General features: G+C 43.5%; 2 protein-coding genes across 7 annotated transcripts in view; one reads left to right on the forward strand and one right to left on the reverse strand.

Moving 5' to 3' along the window:
* Nucleotides 1-2,109: 2,109 nt before the first annotated feature.
* LOC308473616 (uncharacterized protein) lies at nucleotides 2,110-8,861 on the forward strand. Its single transcript, XM_080999407.1, has 3 exons — nucleotides 2,110-2,483; nucleotides 6,004-6,365; nucleotides 8,716-8,861. Exons 1-3 carry the CDS (start codon nucleotides 2,425-2,427, stop codon nucleotides 8,841-8,843), a joined length of 549 nt encoding a protein of 182 aa, XP_080855533.1. The 5' UTR covers nucleotides 2,110-2,424; the 3' UTR covers nucleotides 8,844-8,861.
* A 3,962-nt stretch (nucleotides 8,862-12,823) lies between these two features.
* Nucleotides 12,824-20,035, reverse strand: part of GPCPD1 (glycerophosphocholine phosphodiesterase 1) — a 51,667-nt gene continuing 44,455 nt past the window's right edge. For 5 of the 6 annotated variants that reach the window (XM_080999125.1, XM_080999124.1, XM_080999126.1 and 2 more), the window contains exons 17-20: nucleotides 19,460-19,596; nucleotides 17,943-18,078; nucleotides 17,566-17,726; nucleotides 12,824-14,467 (exon numbers count right to left, since the gene is read on the reverse strand). In XM_080999125.1, coding sequence (XP_080855251.1) covers nucleotides 14,278-14,467; nucleotides 17,566-17,726; nucleotides 17,943-18,078; nucleotides 19,460-19,596 — 624 coding nt within the window. In that variant the 3' untranslated portion in view covers nucleotides 12,824-14,277. Of the gene's footprint in view, nucleotides 14,468-15,018; nucleotides 15,057-17,565; nucleotides 17,727-17,942; nucleotides 18,079-19,459; nucleotides 19,597-20,035 lie in introns of all 6 variants that reach the window. The other variant, XM_080999127.1, reaches the window with a different exon arrangement.

Below are 20,035 nucleotides of genomic sequence, written 5' to 3' on the forward strand. Positions count from 1 at the left end.
CAGCAAGAGTGTTTTGTGTTGTGTAGGCTCCTACCATGTAAGTAATGCTAGCCTGCTCCCTAAAATTTCACCGGTTTGCTCATTTCTATATATAGGGTGCCTACATCCTGCATGTGAAAATGGCTTTAGGTGCCTGTTAAGTCCATAAAATACCATATAGCATATATTCAACACAAAAAACAGCGACAATTTGTTGTTGACAAAGGACAGCTGGACATATAAAGGGCCCCATTACCTTCAGTAGCTTAGGGCCTCATCAAACCTAAATCCGGCCCTGTCCCCGAGCGTCATCTAGTCCAAACCCCCCCCCCCCCCGGGTTTCCTCAGGTTGGGCGAAGTGGGCAGGGATGGATCTGATCTGGCTTCGCCGCCAATACAGTGGTACCTTGGGTTAAGTACTTAATTCGTTCCGGAGGTCCGTTCTTAACCTGAAACTGTTCTTAACCTGAAGCACCACTTTAGCTAATGGGGCCTCCTGCTGCCAGAGCACGATTTCTGTTCTCATCCTGAAGCAAAGTTCTTAACCCGAGGTAATATTTCTGGGTTAGCGGAGGCTGTAACCTGAAGCGTATGTAACCTGAAACGTATGTAACCCGAGGTACCACTGTATGTGTTTCTGTTTCCAGCGCCAAACTTTGAAGGGGAGAATTTGCAACAGTTTGGCACCATTTTTGAGTGAATTGGATAATGTCAGATTTTTGGTGAAATTTTTCCATGAGTTAAGCCACCGAGGGCTGATTTTTTTGGTCTATGATAAAACATGCTTTTTGCACCGCAAAACCTTGCACGAGAGAATTTAGGGATTTTTTCAAAAATTTTCCGCAGGTTAAGGCGTCGAGGGCTGATTTTTGGTCCTATGATAAAACCCCTTCTGTTTCCACCACCAAACCTTTCAGGGTCGAACAGAAATTTCTTCTTTATGTTGATTTGGAATCTCCTTTTTTGCCACTGATTTAGGTCCTATACTCCAGAGCAGGGGAAAAACAAACTATATCCATGCTCCACGTGACAGCCCTTGAGATATTGGAAAATGGCTAGTCTATCTCCTCTCAGTCTCCTCCCCACCCCCAGGCTAAACATACCCAGCTCCTTCAACCATTCCTCATAAGGCTTGGTTTCCTTCTGTTGTGGCACCCAGAACTGGACACGGGACTCCAGGCGGGGTCTGACCAAGGCAGAATAGAATGGGACTATGGCTTCCCTTGACCTGGACACCAGCTCATGGCTTAACACAAAATGGCTGCCAGGCTCAAAGTTAGCTGGGCAAAGGAAATTGTAGGATAATCTGGAAGGTAGGGGAAAGAATATATCACCACTTTTCATACCCTTCTTAAAATAGTTATTCACCTGCTTATTTATTGTGGGATTTATATTCTTCTAGGGACGCGGGTGGCGCTGTGGGTTAAACCACAGAGCCTAGGGCTTGCCGATCAGAAGGTCGGCAGTTCAAATCCCAGTGACAGGGTGAGCTCCCGTTGCTCAGTCCCTGCTCCTGCCAACCTAGCAGTTCGAAAGCACAAAGTGCAAGTAGATCAATAGGTACCGCTCCGGCGGGAAGGTAAACAGCGTTTCCGTGCGCTGCTCTGGTTCGCCAGAAGCGGCTTAGTCATGCTGGCCACATGACCCGGAAGCTGTACGCCGGCTCTCTCGGCCAATAAAACGAGATGAGCGCCGCAACTCTAGAGTCGTCCGCGACTGGACCTAATGGTCAGGGGTCTCTTTACCTTTACCTATATTCTTCTAAATGATGCTATGGCACTCTTAAGACAACTGAAGCCCTCCTCATAAAACTCATTACTGATGAGGGAAATATTGATTGCTACATATCCTTCACTGTACCGGGGAAAATTAATAATAATGATAATAATAATTTATGGATATGCTGCGCCCATCTGACTGGGTTACCCTAGCCACTCTGGGCGGCTTCCAACAAATTAAGACACAATATGGCACCAAACATTAAAAACTTCCCTATTGCAGGGCTGTCTTCAGAAATGCTCTGGTTTATGTATGTGACTTAGCACCAGTGATGTCATATATCAGAGGTGAGGAACCAATAGTCCTTCAGATGCTTCTGGACTATAGCTTTATCATCCCTGGCCAGAGAGAGTTGCGGTGAGACAGGTGTTCATGGGTCCCAAGATGGCGCTGCCCAAGTTATTTCCTGGACGCAGCTTTTGAAGAGCATGGCAAGGATTGGACAAGAGGTCTGTTGCGTCACAATGGCATCACAATGGCTCTGAGGTGCTTTTTGGCCCTGAGATCCCCAACTCATGACAGAGGATTCAATGGGGGATATGATCTCCTCTCCAGCCTCTTGGTTATGAGTGAGCTGTAATCTAGTCTCTTCCGGTTGCGGACGGATTTTAACTTTAAGCAGAGGGCACCACCATTTCAACAGCCTTCAGGGAGCAGAGCAACAGGATGGCAAAACAGAATCTAACATGCTGGAATTTCTTCAAGTGCTTTGACAGAAATAAAAGGTATGTTCAGGATCAAACCAACTCTGCTGGTCCCGGGGGCAAACCGAGAGGCGAGGTCCAAGTCCAGTCCGAGGTCGATGGTGTGGTATGGAGGCTGTCCATCAAAGCTGTAGTTGGGTCCAAGGCAGGGAGTCGGGTAGGGTCAGGAACTCTGGCAGAAGAGCCGGACAGGGTGCAGGCAGGAACAGACTAGCAACAACGTTGCTCCTGCAACCTGGGACTGGGGCTGACTGGCTTTTATCAGCCCCCAGGCATAGGGCGGCCCCGGTCCACAGGTGACTCGCCTCTCCTGGCCTGGAGGTGAGCACTCTTCCTGCGGGAACTCAGTTCCCTCCGCCTCTCTGCCCTGAGCCTCTGCAGCTCAGGAGAGACTGGAGAGTTACCGGACCCAGAGGCAACCTCAGCTTCCCCTGACGGGGCTGAGAGTGGAGGACCTGCAGGCAATGGGTCCTCCATCACCTCAGGAGCCAGAGCAGTTGGTGCCTGCACCTGAGGACCCAGCACAGGTGAGGACCCTTCAGGCTCAGACCCCAGCCCTAGCTCAGCTGGTTCTGGAGGCGGGGACTCCTGTGCAGGCTGGGATTCCTCAGGTTCAGCCTCTGAGTCCGAATCCCAGGCCATCACACTAAAGGTGAAAAATTGCATCATAGGTGGAGGGATGTCTGCATGCAAATTACATTTAAAGGGTGTGGCTTTCCCCAAAGAATCCTGGCAATGGCAGTTTACCTTTCACAGAGCTACAGTTCCCAGCACCCTTAACAAACTAAAACTCCCAGGATTCGGAGGGGGGAGTCATGCGTTTTAAATATACTTTAAATATATGATAGCTAGGTGAGATGTGTTGTCCATCCATCCATTACTGGGTTTCGTTAAAGAATCATTTGACCAACTCATGGGTGTGCTAGGAAATCACGGAAGCCTTCTTATAAATCATGGGAGGTTTGGGCTGTTGGAAAGAAAGCTGCTGTTTCTGTCTTCGACAGGGCAACAGAGTGCTTTAATCCACCATAATTGTGCAAACCTAAATTTACTGGTATATGCCTGAATTGCTCCTTCATATTTCCGACAGTCTGGAGGTGCTCACAGACTACCAATTTGTTCTCAGCCAGTTTGTGTGAGGCAGGGAATATTTTCCCCTCAGCCATACAACTGGGGAAAACACTCTGTGGCTTTATTTTTAAAACACAATGCGTTTGCATCAAATGCAATACTCCCCATTTTCAATTGTTCTGAAATCACATAGAAAGTGTGTGTGGGGGGGGGGGTGTTTTAAAAGCCAGGAAAATTAAGGAGAAAATGACCAGGGAGGAAGGCATTTTGGGTACCTCCAGATGACCTGATTATTGAGCAGTCATTTTGATTTTTTTGCCTGCAGGTTAGATTGTCCTACTATTTTCCTTTTCACTTAATTTTTTTTTGGGGGGGGGAGTGGTTTTGTTTTGCAAGACTTCCTGTTCTACTATAGTTGCACGATCTGAATTTGTTGTACATGATAGAGCCCCACCCCAAAACAATAAGAATCTCGAAGCAGTCTCTTATTTTTTATTCATTTATTCATTTGAGATATGAGCTTCTTTCTTATTTTTAATAAAAAAAAATATTAACAATTTCAACGTAACAAATTAACAAAACAAATCATCTTCATTATTTCCCCCCCTTCCCCCCCACCTTCCCAACAAACCCTCCCTCCTTCCCTCCCCCCAAGACTTCCCTCAGCTCCTCTCTCTGATTTCTCAACTCATGCTGTTCTCTGCATACTATAAAACTGTATACATCCTTATATTATCTATCTACTATATTAACCCTCAATAAATTTGTGTATGTTTATTCAAAACCTGCCAAGGAGTCCAGTTCATTTTGTTATCTTTTTAAATAATTTGTAAAAAGTTCCCATTCTTTTTTGAAGTCACAGTTGTCCCTATCTCACAATTTGTATGTCAGTTTCGCCAGTTCTGCATAGTTCATCAATTTCTCTTGCCACTGTTCTTTTGTCGAGGTTTCCTCATTCTTCCATCCTTGTGCTATCAAGACTCTTGCCGCTGTTGTAGCATACACAAATAAATTCTTTATTTTCCTTGGCAGGTCTTCTCCTACAATCCCTAACAAAAATGCTTCTGGGTTTTTTGCAAATGTCATTTTAAACATTTTCTTCAATTCATTACATATCATTTCCCAATTTTTTAAAATTTCTCTGCATTCCCACCACATGTTAAAAGGTCCCTTCCTTTTCTTGACATTTCCAACATATGTTTGACCCAGTTTTATACATTTTTGCTATCTGTACTGGTGTTATATACCATCTATACATCATTTTCATGTAGTTTTCTTTCAAAAGAGAACAATCTGTAAATTTTAAATCTATTTTCCACAGTTTTTCCCAAACTTCAAATTGTATGTTATGTCCTATATCTTGTGCCCATTTGATCATGACCGATCTCACCTCCTCATCTTTTGTTTCCCATTCTAGCAGAATACTTCAGCAACTTCACTTTCCATTCTATGACTTCCTTTTGAAATCTAGAAGTGGTGTAACTAAATACTTTCCTGGAATCTCAAAGCAGTCTCTGATGGCATGGAAGAGCAGGGCAACTTCAAAGGTGTCAGGGGGTGCAAAAAACCAGGATTTGGGCTGCAGGTTGCCCACCTGTGCTTTAGAAGGCAGGAATCATAGAATCAATCACAGAATTGTACAGCTGGAAGGGACACCAAGGGTCATCTAGTCCAACCCCCTGCAATGCAGGAATCTCAGCTAAAGCATCCATGACATGTGGCCAGCCAACCTCTGCTTAAAAACCTCCAAAGAAGGAGAGTCCACAACCTCCCAAGGGAGACCATACCACTGTTGCTATTGCTGCTGGTGGGTAAGGATTTATGTTAATTAATATCCATACATATACAGAGCTAAACACAGAGACCAAGAATCATGATCCACCCCCACTCATCCTTTCTTTTTCTTCCCTCATTGGCAATAGAACCTCTCAAGAAGAGTTTGTTGTTGTTGTTGTTGTTGTTTAGTCGTTTAGTCATGTCCGACTCTTCATGACCAGGCACTCCTGTCTTCCACTGCCTCCCGCAGTTTGGTCAAACTCATGCTGGTAGCTTCGAGAACACTGTCCAACCATCTCGTCCTCTGTCGTCCCCTTCTCCTTGTGCCCTCCATCTTTCCCAACATCAGGGTCTTTTCCAGGGAGTCTTCTCTTCTCATGAGGTGGCCACAGTATTGGAGCCTCAGCTTCAGGATCTGTCCTTCCAGTGAGCACTCAGGGCTGATTTCCTTAAGAATGGATAGGTTTGATCTTCTTGCAGTCCATGGGACTCTCAAGAGTCTCCTCCAGCACCATAATTCAGAAGCATCAATTCTTCGGTGATCAGCCTTCTTAATGGTCCAGCTCTCATTTCCATACATCACTACTGGGAAAACCATGGCTTTAACTATACAGACCTTTGTTGGCAAGAAGAGTAGCTTAACTCAAATGACTTTGTATGCCTCCCAACTTTGATCCCTTTTTTGCATTTCCAGGAGAGACATCCTTGAGCTGGCAATTTCTGATGAGGAACCTCAGAACATGGAGAGACTGAAGATGGATAATCTCTCCCATTTCTTATCAGACAAGCAGAGCATCGTTGGCCACTGCAACACCTTCACCATTGTAGCAATGGTGCACATCACCAAGGACGATGGAGATCTTCTGCAGGATGTTAAGCAGGGGCAGAGAGAGGAGCAGACCGTGATGGAGAACCTTTCTGACGTCCCATGCAAAGGGGAAAAAGATGGAGAGCACCTTGAGAGATCTGATGACAGGAGACAGAAGGACGCCGGCACACAGCAGACCCACAGAAATGGCCTAATGGGGAAAATGATAGCTTCTAGGATACTGAAAGGTCAGCGGGGAGTAGGAGAATTGAAATATATGGCTTGTCACAATGTACCGTATTTTTCACTCTATAGGACGCACCAGACGATAGGATGCACCTAGTTAGGGGGGGAGGAAACAAGAAGAAAAAAATTCTGAATCCCAGAAGCCAGAACAGCAAGAGGGATCTGGCTTCTGGGATAGCCACTGGGATAGCTGGTCTAGCTTTGCGCGAAGCCTCCGCAGGGCATGGGGAGCCTTCATCCCCGTGCCCTGCGGAGGTTTCGTGGGGCTATCCAAAAGCCAGCATAGCTAGAGGGAGCGCTCCCTCTAGCTGTTCTAGCTTTGTGCGAAGGCTCTGCATGGGGAGCCTTCATCCCTGTGCCCTGCGGAGGCTTCTGGGACAGCCCGCGAAGCCTCCGGAGGGCAGCGGGATGAAGGCACCCCGCTGCCCTGGGTAGGCCTCCTGCAGAGGCTTTGCGCAGCTAACCCCAAAGCCTTTGGAGCGCAGTGCGAGTTCCCGCTGCGCTCCAAAGGCTTCAGGGATAGCGGCCTGAAGCCTTTGGAGCATAGCGGGACCTCGCGCTGCGCTCCAAAGGCTTCGGGTTCCTTTCGCTGAAGCCAGGAGTCCCGACCCCTCATCCCACACTGACCCCTCTCGCTCTCCAGGCTTCAGCGAAAGCAACGCGTAGCCTCCGGAGCACAGAGGGAGTGCTCCCTCTGCGCTTTAGAGGCTTCGCGTTGCTTTCGCTGAAGCCAAGGAGCCTGCACTCGCTCCATAGGACGCAGAAACATTTCCCCTTAATTTTTGGAGCGGAAAAAATGAGTCCTATAGAGCGAAAAATACGGTATGTGCCATCCAGCCAGTTGATCTGTCTGCCTAGGCAGGATTTGGCTTCTGGTTGCATCACTTCAGTAGGAAGATGAGCAGAGATATCTTAGGGGCGGGGAGAGGCACAGCAATCACCAGTGGCAGCTCATGGTGGACCCCCAAGTCACCTCTGGCCTAGGAGATGCTTTCCTTACAAATGAGAGAGCATGGAAAATAAATTTGCCTGTATCACCATCCTTACCACCCATTTGAGAGAAGGTAGGTTGTTCTGTAGGGACAAGGGTGGCGCTGTGGGTTAAACCACAGAGCCTAGGACTTGCCGATCAGAAGGTCGGCAGTTCGAATCCTTGCGACGGACTGAGCGCCCGTTGCTCGGTCCCTGCTCCTACCAACCTAGCAGTTCAAAAGCACGTCAAAGAGGCAAGTAGATAAATAGGTACCGCTCTGGTGGGAAGGTAAATGGTGTTTCCGTGCGCTGCTCTGGTTCGCCAGAAGCGGCTTAGTCATGCTGGCCACATGACCCGGAAGCTGTACACCGGCTCCCTCGGCCAATAAAGCGAAATGAGCACCGCAACCCCAGAGTCGGCCACGACTGGACGTAGTGGTCAGGGGTCCCTTTACGTTTACCTAGGTTGTTCTGTGTAACTGCACTCCTCAACAGCCTGCTTTTATGAGGTAAACATTTTCATCCCAAGGCCTGCATTCATTTGTGGACAACCTTTTGAAGTTGTGGGCATATGGTAGAGCAATGAATGCCAGTTTTGCCTTTGTACAGTAGGCTGGATTATACAGCCTCCCAAACCTCTCTCTAGCCCTCATCCGGACAAGGGGTAGGTAGTAATAGTGATGATGATGATGATAATGATAATAATAATAATGACACAGGATGGCTATTGGATAGTACTCATGCCATGACTAATAATGAGCATCTCAATTAGGAGAATCTAGTGCTTTTCTAAAACCTTTTTTTTATACCTATTTTGTTGTTTAGTCGTTTAGTCGTGTCCGACTCTTCGTGACCCCATGGACCAGAGCACACCAGGCACTCCTGTCTTCCACTGCCTCCTGCAGTTTGGTCAAATTCATGTTGGTAGCTTCGAGAACACTGTCCAACCATCTCGTCCTCTGTCGTCCCCTTCTCCTTGTGCCCTCCATCTTTCCCAACATCAGGGTCTTTTCCAGGGAGTCTTCTTTTCTCATGAGGTGGCCAAAGTATTGGAGCCTCAGCTTCAGGATCAGTCCTTCCAGTGAGCACTCAGGGCTGATTTCCTTAAGAATGGATAGGTTTGATCTTCTTGCAGTCCATGGGACTCTCAAGAGTCTCCTCCAGCACCATAATTCAAAAGCATCAATTCTTCGGCGATCAGCCTTCTTGATGGTCCAGCTCTCACTTCCATACATCACTATTGGGAAAACCATAGCTTTAACTATACAGACCTTTGTTGGCAAGGTGATGTCTCTGCTTTTTAAAATGCTGTTAGCTATTATGTTCCCACAAATTATCCTTTTTTCAAAGAATAGATTGCTGTGTCCTTGTTTCTTTCAGATCAAGAAGATAGGAAGAGTGGCACACCAGCCTTTTGTTTTCATTTTCTCAACCACCATCCCAGGAAGGTGCCCAACATAAATCTGATTGAGTCATCCCAGAAAGATGCATCAACAGTCACCCATTAAAAGTGCCTTGATCATCGACAGACTTGTCAGCATACGGATGTCCTTGTTTCAGAAATGCTGGCCTGGCGGTCTCCCTGCACGGGGCCAGGTTAACTCATAATTATCCTCCCGATTGCAGAAGATGCGTAGATTCTGCAGGCAGCCTTCAAATGAAAGCTGAACTGAGAGACAGGGGAGAGCAGGAATATGGAAAGGGTGCCGTGGCTATGTTTGAAAAAATCATGGAAATATGGCAAATGGGCATTCCTCCTCTCTTTTAGTGGTGTGATTCCCCCACACATGCCAGTGTTGCTGCATCTCTTGGCCTGGAAACGCGGTTACTAAATGGAAGCTGGTGTAATCCTGGGATCTATAGTTTATCCCCCACAAAGCAGAAATTCCTGCTCCCTTAACAAGCTAGTTACTGGGGTTGAGGGTCAAGTGGATCAGGCGGCGACCCAAAGGAAAGCTGTTTGTTTATTCTTCGGCACACTGCTGTGCTATCATTTTCCTCTTCGTTATTACTGGCAAAAAGTTCAAGTCCACCTCACCCCAGAAACATTGGCAGAGTTCTCGTTTTAAGCACTTTGATCTGGGCTGGAACAAATATATATATATATTAATATATTAAATGTGAAGGTTCTGTGTGTCATGGCAGCAGCAGGTCTCCCTGACTTCCTGCTTGCAAAGGAATGCTTCAACTGGATCACATTGCTTGAAGTGGGGGTTGAGTTGCTGGTGACTCTCCAGATTTTGCAGAGTCTTCACCTGAAATTGATGAAAGCCTTTCTGTTCCTACAGGCATTTCAAGTAAGTTTTATCAGGCCAATTTTTCTTTTTTATTACGCACCATATTATTTGACGGATGCGTTGTTTTGTAAACAACTTTGAGACCGTTTATGGTGAAAAGTGGTCTATAAATACTGGGGGGGGACATAACAAATATTTGTTGATTTAACAACATTTATATTCTGTTTGATCATTAAAAAAAACCCCAGCCTCTAAGCTTGTTTACAGAAAATTAGGATAGTAAAACTAAAATGATCAATAGTTCTGCTGCTGGATAAGGTCTCTTTCAAAAGGGATTACCGTATTGGCCTGAATATAAGCCTCACTTTTTTTTCCAAATTCCGACGGTGAAAAGTTAAAGTATGGCTAAAATTTGCGACCTTACAAAGATTGGCTTTTACGATTTCACTGCTGAAACAGACATATGGAACGGGTGTGAGTGCCTGCGGAATTTTAAGGGAGCAGCTTATATTTGGGTATTCCCCCTTGAATTTTAAAGGTTATGTTTGGGCCAGTACGGTATTATTCAGGTTTCCTCCTTCAGCTATGGATACAGCTAGAGTTTTCAGTATCATTAACATACAGTAAAGTTTGTGTAAAGTAGCTATGAATCCAAAATTTGTTGTAATGTTGATGCTTTGAAAGTGCATTTCAGCTCCTAAAATTCTTTGTGATTCCAGTGGAAATGCAGGAAGGGTGGAGCTGCCATATAAATACCATTGTCTATGTCGGCTGGGACAGATGTGAACTGGAGTCCAACAACATCTGGAGGGTCCCAGGCTTTAAATGCTTGCCACAAAGCTCAGCCTTGGGTTGGAAACATCTTTGTCACTCTAAGATCTCTGCTGCTTTTTATCCATCAGTCTTAAGAGCAGACTTTGAGTCTTCCTGTGCTTGCTAAAATCAGGGGTAAGGACTCTGTGGCCCATCAGTTGTTTCTAGAAAATAGGTCCCATCATCCCTGATGATTGCCCATAATGGTTGGGAGCTACTGGGAGTTGGGAATTGAACACCTGGAGGGATACAGGTACCCTAAGCATGGCTTAAAGAACTGCAATGGTAGCTCTTTAGTAAATGTGAGAAGAGAACTAAGGTGTAGCCTCCAGCTGTCACACACAGATACCTAGGATAAATATATCCACTTGGACAGCTTGTTGAGAGAGATATATTCAAAAATCATTGCAAAGATGGTAGAGATGACACTTGTCAGATATCTAATGGGAACTCCAGGAAGGTCCAGTTCTGGAATTGTGCGTATCTCCTGAAGGATGCCATCTCCTTGTTGAGTGCAGTTATTGGTTGGGCACAGAGGGGATGAGATGATCTTTCAAATATCCTGGCCCCAAGCTGTACAGTCCTTTGTACCCCACTACAGTGGTACCTCAGGTTACATACGCTTCAGGTTACATACGCTTCAGGTTACAGACTCCGCTAACCCAGAAATAGTGCTTCAGGTTAAGAACTTTGCTTCAGGATGAGAACAGAAATCGGGTCTGGTGGCACAGCAGCAGCAGGAGGCCCCATTAGCTAAAGTGGTGCTTCAGGTAAGAACAGTTTCAGGTTAAGCACGGACCTCCGAAACAAATTAAGTACTTAACCTGAGTTAGCCTCAGGCTTATTGAACTTAGCCCAGTAGCTAATCATAAGGTGCAGGTAGATGTGTATGCATTTTGAGACTCTTAGAATACCATCTTCTCACTCACATCCATGAAGCAGGACTAAGAACTGTGCATTAACCTCCCCTGAATAAAGTTGGCCAAAGTTTATTGTGATGCTTTTGAAATTCTCCGAGTGAAACTGCCTTGAACTCTTTGTTCTGTTCCCTAACTTATACCATGAGTATTCAAGGGTGCTGTCGAGCGCAGTGCTGACTCCAGCATATGAAAACAAAACTCTTGAGGAGGGTGCCAGTCAGTACAGAATGTCTCATAGCTCACCCTAAACTGCTTAATCTGCAAATGAATACACTCTAAACATATCCCACCACCCCATTTCTCAAGCAAAGGTGGTTCTCCCCCACCCGTGTTTGTTCTGCTTAAAAGGTCACTCTCTGGTATGCAGGCAAAATGTCAGTTTGCCTTCAGTGTTTGGAAAGTGAAATTCTTCAACAGATGGATTAAGGAGCTACACAGTGCTGGAAACCCAAATGTCAGGCAACTGGTCTTTCAAGGAACGGATCTTTTAGCATGTTAAGTTTGGAGCAAGAGAGGCGAGGTTGCCTGCAAACTGCCTTCTTCCAGAATATCTTGTGTGGAGGTTGAGGTAGACTTCTAGGAATGTAGGGCTTGAGGGAAAGTTTCCAGAGCAAGGAGTAAAAGAAATACAGTGGTACCTCAGGTTAAGTACTTAATTCATTCCGGAGGTCCGTACTTAACCTGAAACTGTTCTTAACCTGAAGCACCACTTTAGCTAATGGGGCCTCCTGCTGCTGCCGTGCCGCTGAAGCACGATTTCTGTTCTCATCCTGAAGCAAAGTACTTAACCCGAGGTAATATTTCTGGGTTAGCGGAGTCTGCAACCTGAAGCATATGTAACCTGAAGCGTATGTAACCTGAGGTACCACTGTACTGGAGTTTGAGGAAAGATCTGCTGGACGGTGGCAGTGTTGGAGGAAGAGAGGAAGGAAGGCTAACAAGGGAAAGCCTCTCTTAAACATCTTGTTGGTTCATGCTACCAGCATGAAGATAGGGAAAATAGAGAGGCGCAGGAGCAGCTCACTTCAATGCGATTTCCCCTCAGCTTTGTGGCTCCACTCGCTCTTTTTCTCCAACTGCTCAGAAGCAGATACCACACATGTTCTGTCTCTTCTTCATTCTGGTTGGTCAGGCAGGAATCTAGATAAGACTATGGCAGCAATGGTACTGCTGCTTTTGATTGACCCCAGAAAGAGAGCTGTGAGTAGAGCAGAGAGCCACCTGGCAAAGTGTATGCAGGTATTTTGTCACTCCATGAACATTATAATCCTAGTGATTTCACTGTCCAGAATGGAAGCATGACTATTACAAAGCAAAAGGGTCAAGGCTCAGAAAAAATATGGATGCCATGAGCAGCCTGAGATTTCATGTTAAAATTCACCCCGCAGACATACAGAGCATGGGGTCTAGACCACTTTAAAAAGTTGGCTGATCAAGAACCAAATTCATAGTTGGGTCATAGTTAAGTATTGCACACATGGCTCAAACCACTACAAATAACTCAAATGCAGAGCTAGATTATATTTAGATATAAAATGCATTTTATTTTTAAAATAATATCATTCCCAGAGACCTGAAGGCTGCTCTTCAACAAAAGCAAGTTCAATACAAAGCAATCAAGACAAACTACGTCCACCAAACAACTCAGTAGTACAGACCAAAAACCACGTACATATACTTGCATTTATTGAACTTTTATATAGTCAGCTTTGTACAGCAGTGACAAGATTCATATTATACAAGCTATTGTTTTCAATTGTTGATTTGCCATAGAAGGATTTCCCCCCCATTTTTATTATGCACTTGAACACTTCAGTAAAAAGTTACAGATACTTGAGCTTCAATTACCTGGTATTGTAGAGAGGTATGGGTTTTAAGTACATGCAAACATACATACTTGACGAAATACTCTATATCATAATTTCTGAATAAGTTATACACAGTACATTAGCCAGAGGTTAAAGACTACAACCCTATTACATTCTGAAAATCAAATCTAACATTCTTTCTTTTCTTTTTTTTTTAACACAGCTGCTAGTGGCCAGGAAAAAAAGATGATACAAACCTCATTTAGCTATCTACATATAAAGGGATTGTGGTTTTGCAAGAGCAAAGATTTGAGCATTTTTATTCAGCCCTTACTACCCTTGCATCATATAGCACCACAAGAGTGCAAGGACTGCTGCAAACATCTAGAGCAGTACTTACTGGCTTTTGTATTGTGCATCTGTGCCTTTAATATTTAAGTACAATGATATATATATATATTAAACCTATAGTCAGACACTGGCAATTTGGCTTATAGTGATTGACAACATTCTGTGCGTCAGCAAAATTTAGATACAAAAACAGTGAAGGAGGGGTACCATTCACCTGAAGGTTGCTAGGCAAAGGCTATGCCATTCATCATTGTATCAGGCAAAATAAAAAGACAAGACCACAGCAACCTGAAGGCAATGGGGGGTGGGGTGGGGGTGGAGCGGGGAATGAAGCTACAATTGCAGTTTTGCAATGTGATGGCACACCTGTCTGAATAGATGCATACATCAGTGCAAATGCACGCACCTGAGGTACCTTTCCCCCCAGGCCAAATATTATCTTATACAGTACAGTCTTCTCCACTAGTATTGGAGTCAAATCAATTGAACAATGATATTTGGCAGTTGAGATCCTAGCAACTTAGGCAACTATTGCATTTCAGATTGCTCAGAAACCAGGTACGTATGTTACAGTACACAGATTCCACATTAAACTGGTCAGTTCAAAACACAGGAGTAGAGTAAACCAATAATTACACTGACCAAGCATTCTAGCAATGGCTTTGACAATTGAGCAACGACTTTTCATATTCTACAGTGGACCATGTGTTATTGCTTCGTTTGGATGCAAGAACAGTGAGGCATTGCTAGCTTTGTTCAGTGGAAAGAATTGGGTGAACATACCAAACAGCATTCCTCTGTGCACGGAGTCTGCTAAAAACTGCTTGAACTTTCAGACATCCTTGCTTGTATGGTGCTATTACTACACTTACATAGACCTAGAGAACTAAAGTGGCTCACGGTGGGACAGAGGCAACTTTTGAGCTCTGGTACCTCCTGCTTCAACCGCTCTAGCTGCTCGGTCTGGAATATATTTGGTTGTTCAGGCATCCAGTCATAAATCCTAAGGCAGACATACAACGAGAAAGGAATGAATGCAAAGCCAACCTATACCAAAGGCACACTCAACGTCTTATATACACAAGAGCAGATATGCCCCAGCACAACCCCAAAAAGTTTTATACCAATGTTTTAAGACTTCGATGAAATTTGCTTTTATATCCCTGTGTGCTCAAATATTTCACCCAGTGATAGTTCTAGAAGTAGGGTGCTCAGCATCTGACATGTCACCAAGTGAAAGCTTTGAGGCAACCCTGCTAGCAAAGTTATGGAGTGGCTTTCCTGGGTGTTAGAAATCACCATGTTAGAAATCCACCCAATAGTTCTGATGCATGCATTGGCACAAGATACAGGCATTGCTTACTATTTGCATGCCATGCCATACAACAATTTCAACCTTTCAATGAATGCAAAGTCTGCAAAGAACATAGTGCATACGTTGCTACAGAATCAGAGCGTTCAATTTTTGTTTTTAAAGTAAAGAGAAAGCATTGTGGAGTTATGTACTTTTCTTAAAAACAAAACAAAACAAAAATCTGGTCAGCAAGTACAAACCTGTCACATCATTTGTAAGTTGAGGATCTGGTGAGTGTCTAGAGGAAAAGGAATCCAGGCGTCAGGGACGAGTTACTCTCCTATTTAGAGGGTCTACTCTTGAATACAGCACACCTAGAATTTTTGCTTTGTCTCTGGGAGACAGGTACCTGGGGGATTTGCATGGGTAGTGGATCCAATGTCTGATTCAGAGTCCCATCAGACATTCGTAACATGACCGATAACCCTAGCCTTCCATTAAAGGCCTCAAAGGCCAGAACTCTGTGGACAATGATTGGCAGGTGCAGAAAGGAAGCTGAATTGACCCCTCCCCACCCCACCCCGGTTGCCTCCATAGCTTCCGGTGCTGGTTCTGAGAACAGGCACTTCCACCTACAGATTCCAAGCTTGGTGAATTGATGATTGTTTGACCATATAAAGAAGCAAGAAATTAAATCTTGAAATGTGCCAAATAGCTTTAGGCTGAATACGAATTAAGTCCCTTGCTACTGTATCTAGGGTTTCCTGAAAAAGATTGTTCAGTCTCCACCTATAAGGCATGCTCTAGGTGACCAAATTTCTGAAGCCATTTAAATGAGCGGTCGTAAAACAGTATTCAGTTTTTATTTTAAAGTTAGCTTTACATCTAAAATATAGTTTGGAGCAGCCACCTATCCCAAAGTTTTAGTAGCTATTGCATTCCCTCACCAAATCTGGGGGCGTTATTTAATGAATAACCCAAACCCTCTATTCTCAAACCACAGTTCTTTGAAACCACCCTTCACAAGATAAACAGGAATGTCCAGGCGCTTCTCTGTTGTGCAGCCATTTTAACAGAATGATTAGTAATGCTCTGCGAAAATGGTTTTCAGCTATCCAGAGAATGAAATTAGGGAAACCAGAAACAAAAATTCCTTGATGTGAGAATAATGTTTATGGTCCAAGCCTCAAAACTGATCTTATACACTAGACCACACTGTCACATTTTCACGATACAAAATAGAAAGGGATAAATATGAAAGCCATGAAGAATGAAAAAAGGGTTCAACTGGAAGCATTCACTGCCAATAATTTGATTTCTTGTTTTCTAAAGGCAGCATGGACAAACAGTCACTTGAGTTCCAAGGATAGTTCATGTAGTCTTGTAAGATTCTGGTGTCGTCTGGGCTTTAGGGAAGTTAATTTAAAGTTCTCAACCACTCAGCTGTGCTTAAGGAAGGGGTCAGAAGAACTTAGAATCCACCCCCACCCAGTCTCTAAGGATGCCATCTAGCAGGGGAAAGGTTGATTTAGAGTAAAAATAAAAGATTTTGTGCTAAAAGGTGTCAGATTGCAGAATATCAACAACTGTTCCTGTTGCTCTTTGGGACATGCTGCATATTATTCGACTTGTGCTGATGACTAAAGGATAGTAAAGACTAAGGACTTTCTCTCCCATGCTGGTTTTACATTTTTTATATCAGTACAGTACCTGGGAGCCCACAGAAGCAGCAGATGTGCTCCCCTCATGAAATATTTTACATTGCCTAGCTACCCGAGCAATTTAATGCTGATCTACATACATGTTTGTATGTAGGTGTTTGTACATGTTACTGGTGTTTGTACGTTATTGGTAAGAGACAATCCATAACAAAACCAAAGACGCTGATCAAAAAGGAGAACATGAGGAGTTATTGGAAAATGCAAATTAAGCAGAGAAGAGTCGAGACCATATAACGCCGGTCTTGAAAGTCCTACACTGGCTCCCAGTACGTTTCCAAGCACAATTCAAAGTGTTGGTACTGACCTTTAAAGCCCTAAATGGCCTCGGTCCAGTATACCTGAAGGAGCATCTACACCCCCATTGTTCTGCCTGGACACTGAGGTCCAGTGCCGAGGGCCTTCTGGTAGTTCCCTCACTGCGAGAAGCCAAGTTACAGGGAACCAGGCAGAGGGTCTTTTCGGTAGTGGCGCCCACCCTGTGGAACGCCCTCCCACCAGATGTCAAAGAGAAAAATAACTACCAGATCTTTAAAAGACATTTGAAGGCTGCCCTGTTTAGGGAAGCTTTTAATGTTTAATAGGTTATTATATTTTAGTGTTCTGTTGGAAGCCGCCCAGAGTGGCTGGGGAAACCCAGCCAGATGGGCGGGGTATAAATAAATTATTATTATTATTATTATTATTATTATTATTATTATTATTACAAGCTGCTTAAATTACAGCCAACTGGGAAAAGGTGGTATACTCCACTTAACAAACTTTGCATTCAAGATGTGTATCACCAAAGTGATATCAATATTGAAAAAGGTGTATTTTGTATATTGATACTTATTTTCTATTTTCAAAAGAATTCAAGGTACATTGAACATGCATATTGTTCTAGGGCAAGCTTTGAGTGTATCACACAGAAACTACTACTACCATTAAAATGGTACAAAGAGGGTCAGGTACGCAAACGTGTTTGCCTATTTGAGACAAGGTTTTAAAAGCCCTTGATTCCAAGATTCACCTGCTATCATGGCAGCCATCTGAATACATCTATAAACTCATTACTGATCATATTCAATAGTTAAAATACTGTGATACCTGTCATATACCAGACCATGAACTCCATATTCCCTCAATTTCTTCCTGTTCTCCAGCTCATTTGTTTTGTCGCCCCAGCAGAAGACAACTAAGCCTTTAGACCTGGCTTCGGCAACAAAAGATGGACTGAGCAGCAACTCCTCTGTGTGTGCATTAATCCCCTGAAAAAGAAAAAATGATATATTACCCATATATAGCTGAGGTGTTAGCAGTGCAAGGATTAATCTTTCAAGTTGTTAGGCATGTTGAGTACTATAAAACTATGTTAAAATACATTGAGGTCTTGGTATTTGTAGAAAAGACAATTATAGCTAAAGGACAACCCTCATTTCAAACGTAGTTGCCACATATAATTGTCTAGATGCTTTATGACCTACCAGCAGATTTTCAAACTGTGCAAAACTTGTGGCAATAGCCGTTGTGCGGCTCCTGAGATCCATAAGTTCTGGGTAAGTATCACATTTTCCTTGAGTTAGAAACAATATGGGATATTTATTTTGTTTGTGTCTGACCCTGTAAAAAAAAGTTTGAACTAAGTTACAAGTTGGACAGGAAAAATCCCTGAATCGGACCAGGAATCACCAATATACTGTAACTAATTTACTTGACTTGCAAAATATAAAGCCAACATTTTTGAATAACTGTGCATTCTTAAGTAGAACTTTAAATATGCAATATGAAAATGGTTATAGAGTTTAAATAGAATATCTATATCTATCTATCTACTTAGAAAAGCAAAGACAAGCTACAAAAACACCTGCCCTACCATTTTCTTCTTTCCAAAGCACGAACCCTACTTTTAAAAAAGCTCACACAAAAAATATTACAGTAGATTGGATGAAAACCATTTGCTTATTCAAATGACTTCAGTGATTGTATACAACTAGTTTAGACACGTAGTTTGTTTGCTTCCACTGTCATCAGATGATTGCATTCTAATGTGATGCAATGTAAGCAAAGCCTTTTTTTTGGAAAACTTTGAAAAAGATGACATTCAGCTGTGCACCTGCTGCAAGTGCCATGTTCCCGCTGTTATGAAAATAAATGAATTTCGATTACTTTTGACACAGGTAGCCTTTATCAGCAGAGTGAGACCCCGCTCTGGTCATAAAAGACATATTAAAGGCTTGTCTGCCATTACCCAGAGGTAGGCCAGGGCTCAGGCAGGTCTGTTCTTCTCCAAAACCTAATCCTGTGATGTCCTTTGCCTCTCTGGAATATCACCTGCTAAATTGAGGAATCGTTCCTCAAGGCTCCTGCCTAAAATTTACCCAGAAGTACTGCTTCAGTTGAATGGTAATTTTCACCCTCCTTTGTTATATCCGTAAGGCGTATAATTACCAGGCCTTTTAGGGTGGTTTAGTCTCAGACCCATACCCCTTAAGCGCTTTATCACACCATCATGATCCTGTTAGACAGGAAGAATTTACAGTGGTACCTCGGGTTACATACGCTTCAGGTTACAGACTCCACTAACCCAGAAATATTACCTTGGGTTAAGAACTTTGCTTCAGGATGAGAACAAAAATCGTGCTCTGGTGGCGTGGCAGCAGCCGGAGGCCCCATTAGCTAAAGTGGTGCTTCAGGTTAAGAACAGTTTCAAGTTAAGAACTGACCTCCGGAATGAATTAAGTACTTAACCCGAGGTCCCACTGAATAGCCTGTGCCTTCATTTTAAATTACAAGCCCGTTTGAGCATAAAAGTTTATGCCTTTTGTCTTAGCACCTAGGAAGCCACAGCTTCCCCACCACTGATATGAGAGAATAATTCACATTTTCTTAGTTAAACATGAAAATGAACCTTCTTCTGCGAGTACATATTATGTTATATAAAGATGCCCCAAGTTAAAAATACATCTCTCTAAAATGTTATCAAGTATTTCCATCAACTCACATTGTACATATATCGGCATCAAATGAAGAAAATATAATCCTCCTATGTCCAGCCTTGAGCAGAACAGTTTTCAAAAGTATGTCTAGATAGAGGTTCATGTCAAAGTAGGTTGAAAGATTGCCATCCCATAAACCATCCTGGAAATGGAGAGGGCAGGGGGGAGAGAAGCCAGACACTTTTAGTTATTTAACTTGAAAGTTCATGAACATCCGTTGATATGGGTGAAGATTAAGCTGTACCTTTGATACACAAAAGGCAAGTTACTCTATTCTGGTTCACTTAATAACAAAACAATAATAACAATAATTTCATTGTATCCTGCCCATCTGACTGGGTTGCCCCAGTCACTCTGGGCGACTTCCAACAGTATAAAGTATAAAGGAACCCACCAAACACCCAAAGTTAAAAGCTTTCCAAAACAGGGATGCCTGCTTAGTACAGAAGAATTGTCATCTATCATTCCTGACCTCCACTTAAAATCTTATAAATCAGTCACGAACTGTATTATGTTGGTCACAAAAATACAATTTTTAACCACCTAATAAATTAATGTTGCAGCAAAAACTCTTTATACTG

This window comes from Podarcis pityusensis (assembly GCF_964106645.2).
Source record: "Podarcis pityusensis genome assembly, chromosome: 3".
Lineage (NCBI taxonomy): Eukaryota > Metazoa > Chordata > Lepidosauria > Squamata > Lacertidae > Podarcis > Podarcis pityusensis.